Genomic DNA, 7,032 nt, shown 5'->3' on the forward strand with positions numbered 1-7,032 from the left:
GTCCTATGGAGCAGGACCAGCATGTTTCCGAGCATTCTTATCTTGAATATAATCCTCTAATTTGTAATATGCTTGTTAACAAAGTGAACTTTTAATAAAACATTTAAATGTTCGTTCATTTAGTTTTAAAATGTCACAAGGTATTTTTTGTAACATTTAACACAGTACCCCATAAATGATGTTTGAACTTTGGCTAATCTGAAAGATGATTGAGTTATTTTATCGTTATTTCTAGTACTAAAATTATGTCTATTATTTATTTTACTAAAAAGATGTAGATTCTTTCTTACAAACATAATATTTTCATAAATGAATTGGCTAGGTACTGTCATAATTATATTAATCTTTTAAATAGTTCCCTGAGAGATTCGCAACGACGGAGATTATAAATGGCTCTGACAGCTCTCTTTTGCAAAATAAAAATTTACTCTATGTCTGCAGCCCGTCCCCACAGTAAAATGCCGTAAGAAGTTATGCTGTGAAAGTAGCTAAAATTTAACATTTAACATTTGGCAACGTAAATCTAATACATTTAGTTTTTTTATCATTCAGTGCTAATTGTTTACCGTAATCCAATCTTGGACCCAAAGAATAGAGTTATTCACGTCGTCACGATTTTCCGACCGTCGATTTACTTTAAAAATCAATGATGTGTCATCTGCAAATAACACCATCTTCGGTCGGATCTGAATTAATTGGGGTAAATCATTTATGTATACTCAAAAGAGGAATGGACTCAATATTGAACCTTGAGGAACTCCCATTGTAATTTCAGACCCCAATGAGTTTAAGCCGTTAACCTAAACTTTAACTTGTCTGTCTTTCAAGTAAGATCTTAGTAAGTCCAGAGTTTTGTTCTTAATCTCGTAGTGATTCAGTTTCAGCAGATGAGTCTCGTGGTTTACGCAATCGAACGCCTTCGAAAGGTCGCAAAAGATTCCAATGGCATCTTGTGCTTCCTCCCAGGCGTTAAAAATGTTCTTGATTAGGGAGACACCGGCTTCAGTTGTACAACGCCCTTTGGTGAAACCGTACTGTTGTTCATGAAAGAATATGGAGTTTTTATTAAAGTGAAATAACTGAGAGCTGGCAGAATTGACACAGGTCTATAATTATTGGGTTCTTTACTATCACCGGATTTAAACAACGGAACTACTTTACTGTGTTTTATGATCCGGAAAGACTCTTTGGTCTATGCTGGTGTTAAATATGAAAGCTAAATAAGGCGCAATAGTTTCGATGATAGAACTACAGACTTTTACAATCTCTCATCACAAGCCTTCACGACGTACGTAACTGAAATTTTAGGTGAAGTAATGTTAATATGCAATCTTATAAATCTCCACTACGTCACGTTTAAGGTAATGTGAATTTGATTTGTTTATTAAAAATTATTAAGTTAATAATTTTAAAGTCTGAAATAAATTACTTCTTATTTCAGAAAAAAAAATCGTAAAAAAATATCCTTGAAATATGTTTTCTAAAATATCTTAACATTAAGTGACGTGTGCATAAATTTTTTAGTGCAAATATCCGCAAAAAAACTTCACAACTAAATTAAAACTATAACAATAGAAACAATTTATTTTTAAATTTATAAATTGTTAACTAATCTATAACAAGTTACCTAATCTTAATACGAAAACTACACTATAATGGATATTCATATATTAAAAAAATGTGTGCGTGTACTAGGTGTACACACGTAAGAAGTGAAACTTCTTTATGACCTTATTTTTCGAAAAATGATCTACTATATGCAACTTTACAGAAATTGGTTAAATAAAGTTAAATTAGATAAAGTTTAACAAAAGGCTTTTATTATCATAGACATGAATACAAATACAATTATTTCATTTTAACTTATTACTGTACTACTATGTAGTACTAAGATTATTACAGAATTTCATTAATTGTAATAGAATTATTAGTATTACTATCATTGTTATCGTTATTATATATTTTTGTTACTAATGGCTTCGAATCTCTTCGGATCAACCGTGGTAGGGACAAGAAAAAGATGGCGCGTAACCGAAAAATGTGACAAATGTGTGTAAATTTTTTTCCAACGCCGATAAAGAAGTTTGACTTCAAAAGATGGCGCGTAACGGAAAAATGTGACGCGTAACGAAAAAATGTTACACTAAATTTATTTCCAACCCCGATACAGAAGTTTCACTTCAAAAACATAAATTGAAGTAATATGGAACTTGTCAAATAAAAGAAGTTTTTTAGTGTTAACAGTCGCGGAAATCAGCTATACAATATTAAAACAGTTTAATTTAACAATTAAAACTAAAATTAATTAACCTGACAATTTTTGCGTGAATACATAACTAAATAAATACAGCTAAGTATTTCTCATTAACAGAACTTGTTCCACTACGAGTACACCAAATATTATTTTCAATGAACAATAGTCAAGCGATTTGATACATTGGACATTCTGGACCTGGATACGGATAGACAACTTACAACTCAAAGTAAGGAGGTGTATGAAGGATAAAAATGTATTTAATGTGCAAAGTACTGTTTATGTTGCTCATAAGTCAAGTGTATAGTTCACCAAGGAAGAAATCTTATTCGGAAATAAAATCGTGTAATGTTGGTAATTTAGCGGAAGAAATTGCGTCCTATGACAGCGTAGTACGAGATATTATGGACTACGTGGTGTCCGGCCCGTTCAAAAGGAAGACCTATAATGAGTGAGTTTCCTTAACTTACTTCTATTGAATTCTTAGTTCCTAACTTTTATAAATTATACCAAGAGGCTCCATAGAGATTAGTCGTTAGTGCCATATATACTAGCACAACCCGCAATTTTTGCCTATTTGGTTCTTTGGTATATTACATATCTTTTAATGTAGTACACGGCAAAAAATATTAAAACAAAAACATTACTACACATATATATTACATTACAAGTAAATTACACTTTGCGGATTATAGGATATCCTATTATATCGGATCTTATTGAACTCTTATTCATCTCAAAATAGCGTATAATATGCTTCCTTCAAGTACATAATGATATCAAATGTATTTCGACGGTAAGATCTTCTTCTTTCGCGTTCTTCATTACTGATGATCGTGTTGGTGTTGCATATCTTCCTCGATATATTATATAGGAAGGAATGGATCCTTCATGTCTTCAAGAAGCGTCAGCGCCTGGGTAAACTAACGCCTGTAAGGACCTTAACCTCGTGGATCTAGCGAGTAGTAGAACAACCTTGGAGAATCGTGCCTTCCACTCTACCGGTCACCACAACCTTCTATAAGTTATCGGAACATCCGACTGCTATATGTTCTAAGAAGCTCAGGCTCCTTTGATTACACTTTGATAAAAACGGGTCATCACTTTGAGTTGTCTGAGAATTGACAAATTCACCCTCTTCGCTGTCCAGGGAAACCTGAGCATTCATTTTCAACACCACACTTCAAGAGCGTCTATCATCCTACTTTCGGATGTTCGAAATATATTTCGTCGGTCGTTTTCTAATATTCGTTGTTATAATTATAAATGAGGCAAAATCCCTACCGAACACTTCTGATAAATGTCGGTCTCTTTTGGCGACGATTTCATAAACGTGATATCTTACCAAAATAAGCCTTCTTCTTACATCTTCAGCCTTGCGATTCTGTAACTCACTTTACGATTTGATATTCTGATAAACAATAAACTACAAGCTCCCTCCTTATCAAAATGCCAAATCGTAAAATGACCGCTTTACGACTGATTTAAGCGCGACCGCCGCTGTGAAAACCGCTGTGTGAGTTACAGAATCGCAAGGCTGGAAGAAGAGTTTAAAGTAAAACCTATGATGAGTAAGCGTTTTCGTTCTTTATACATAATTTAAAGAAAAATTGTAAGCGATCCCTAATGTTAAGGCATTTCCGTTGGTTTTAAGAACATGTGTCCTTGAACGATCGAACGTCTGTTCTAAGTTACCTACTTGTACTTAATTAAAATGATTCTAAAAGGTATACTGAGTTTTTACAAAGGCTTCGTTACTTTAAAAGGTAGTGAGATATTTCTTACGTCTTCTGTGTATGTTGTAAATAAAAATATATAATTATTTTTAGACTCGAGAAATTTGTCGACAAGTTTGGAGCTCGGATATCGGGGTCGCAGGTGTTGGAAGATTCTATTGATTATATGATCAAGCTGACTCAGGATGAGGATTTCACTGATATAGTTACTGAGGAGCTGGAGGTAAAATATACTCGAAGTTTTCGGTCTTGATTGATTTATATTCCAAAACAAGATGGCGTCACGGTTCCCCCATATTTTTTTATGGCTTTTGTCCCTTTTATTTAAGAAAGATTAGTTTATTGTAGAGAAGTTATACGCTCTTTAAATAACATGAGCTATGTCTATATGCTATGTATTATTCTATTAATATTATCTTTTGTCAAGAAAACACCGGAACCATATTTTGATAGTTTCGAAATATATATCAAACTTTTGATAAATAGGACGAAAATATTTTTTTATTATTATATTGTACAAAATATATAAAATACTACAACAAACAAAAGTAACACTAGTAAGTCAAAGGCGATGTAACATTGACAAGTTCATACAATAGTAAGTTCATTTCAGGTTCCTCATTGGGTAAGAGAACAAGAAAAAATTACTATGTTGAAACCCAGGTCAAAGAATATTGCAGTATTAGGTCTCGGTACAAGCATAAGCACTCCGCCCGAAGGTGTAACAGCTGACGTTGTCGTGTTTTCCAATTTTGAAGAGTTCGATAAAGCTTCTATTGAAGACGTTAAAGGAAAAATAGTTCTGTTTAATCCAATCTTTACAACATATCACGAAACATCTCCATACAGAACTCATGGAGCTGCAAGGGCAGCGGAAAAGGGAGCGGTTGCATCATTAATTAGATCGATTACCCCATTCTCCATTAATTCACCTCACGCTGGTATGCAGCACTATTCTGAAAATGTCACCAAAATCCCTACCGCGGCCATTACGTTAGAAGACGCAGATTTGATAAAAAGATTCTATAACAGAGGCGAGAAAGTTGTACTCAATATAAAAATGCATAGCTCCATTGAGACTAAAACATCTCGGAATACTCTTATAGACTTAAAAGGAACTAAGAACCCAGAAAAGCTTGTAATTGTTTCGGGTCACATTGATAGTTGGGATGTAGGCCAGGGCGCCATGGATGATGGTGGTGGCCTTTTTGTAAGTTGGGCTGCTCCTATAATATTAAAAAGACTAAATTTAATACCAAAAAGAACTGTTAGAGCCATATTTTGGACAGCTGAAGAGTTGGGATTTGAAGGTGTTAAAGCCTATAAAGAGAAACATAAAAACGAAAGCCACAATATAAACTTTATTATGGAGTCTGATGAAGGAACATTTGCGCCACGAGGGCTGTCTGTAGCTGGAACTCAAGAGGCTCGTTGCATCATTGCTGAAATTTTAAAATTATTTGAATCTATAAATGCTTCTACTCTAATTGAAACTGACAGACCTTTGTCTGATATAGCTTTTATTGTTCAAAATGGTATTCCAGGAGCTAGTCTTCATAATGCAAATGAAAAGTACCATTGGTTTCATCATACGGAAGGCGATACAATGAACGTCGAAAACCCTGAAGAACTTGATTTATGTACGGCTTTTTGGGCTGCGGTTGCCTACATTATAGCTGATATTTCTGTTGATATACCTCGATAAAAAAATTTGAATAACTTGTGATTAAATTTTATATTGTGAAAATAGTTTTTATTAATTAAACCCATTATGACGAAAACCAAATACTATGTATAGAGGGATTTATAAAAAGGCAAAATTATATACCTAAGTAAAGGTCTAATCTTTACTTAGGTATATAATATTACGAATAATCTAACTCAATTCCTAGAATATGAATAATATGAACATAAAACTTAGTTATCACATACAATATTTCAAAGTGCCATTTTTCATAACTTGTTCACTTAAAGTGTTCCAGTTACTTTGTAGGATAAAGTTATGATGTATCAATTTCAAATCTTGGCGCAGCTGCTCGGTAGTTACTTAGTTAGTGCAAAACGCTGCACTGTCGTCACACACCTTAGAATTTATAAGAGTTAAATCAATATGTACGGAAAATTTTGACAAAATCTTATAATTTCAAACACAAAATGTCTCTTATTTTTAAACAAATAAATGGATATAATTATCGTTAAAACGCCTTTCGTCAATGCAACTTTTTTAACGAAATTTTAAAGCTATTTAATGTAATATGTATATGGAAGTTAAAAAGAAAAGGCAAACATTTGAAACTTTGAATTGTATAGGTACAATTAAAGAAAATTACAGTATAAAAATTTCTATGAGGCGCTGTCTAAAACTAAGTATTCGTATAAGTGTGAGAGTGTTCAGAGGAGTTTTTCGGACTAAAACCTGCAGCTGAGTTTCATTATCGGACGTCGAGGCATAATACAAAATACCATCCGTATTACCTCGACGTCCGTCGTTCAATAATTGAGCGTTTCTTAAGACAGTTTTTGCCTCCCAATACCACTATGAGGAACCATCTGCCCACTGAAGTATTTCCGAACCGAATTCGACTTAGGGTTCTTCAAGAAGAGAGCGTACCAATTCTTAAAAGGCCGGCAACGCACTTGCGAGCCTCCTGGCAATGTGAAAGTCCATGGGCGGCGGTGTTACTTAACAGCAGGTGAGCAGCTGTCCGTTTGCCTCCTAGTAAATAAAAAATATATAATACTTATCAAGGATAAACACATAAAAGTTTTAAAGGTACTGTTTTGTTATGATATCGTTCCTTTTTAGTGGTAGGTGTATGAAAATACAATTAAATTAAATGAGTAAATTTCTTTCTATAGTGCGTTGCAATAAGTACAATATTTTAATATATGCTATTAACCACGATTCAAGTTCATAAGAATACAAAAAATTTTCAGCATACAACTTGTTTTACTAACTATAAAATACAGCACTTATATATACGTATATCTCATATTTTACGACAGTGTTTCTTGTATGCACCTTTTTATTTACATTTTCTC

The 7,032-nt window shown here is 33.4% G+C and overlaps 1 protein-coding gene across 2 annotated transcripts; it reads left to right on the forward strand.

Moving 5' to 3' along the window:
- Window positions 1-1,098: 1,098 nt before the first annotated feature.
- LOC125059348 (carboxypeptidase Q-like) lies at window positions 1,099-5,737 on the forward strand. Of its 2 annotated transcripts, XM_047663735.1 has the most exons (4): window positions 1,099-1,361; window positions 2,372-2,705; window positions 4,084-4,213; window positions 4,604-5,737. In XM_047663735.1, the coding sequence occupies exons 2-4, from the start codon at window positions 2,509-2,511 to the stop codon at window positions 5,693-5,695; spliced, it is 1,419 nt and encodes a 472-aa protein (XP_047519691.1). In that variant the 5' UTR covers window positions 1,099-1,361; window positions 2,372-2,508; the 3' UTR covers window positions 5,696-5,737. The 2 variants fall into 2 exon arrangements, with proteins under 2 accessions (XP_047519691.1, XP_047519689.1); XM_047663733.1 differs by lacking the exon at window positions 1,099-1,361 and having other exon boundaries at window positions 2,224-2,705.
- Window positions 5,738-7,032: the final 1,295 nt, after the last annotated feature.

The sequence above is a fragment of the Pieris napi genome, chromosome 19 (genome assembly GCF_905475465.1).
Source record: "Pieris napi chromosome 19, ilPieNapi1.2, whole genome shotgun sequence".
In the NCBI taxonomy this organism is placed as follows: Eukaryota; Metazoa; Arthropoda; class Insecta; order Lepidoptera; family Pieridae; genus Pieris; species Pieris napi.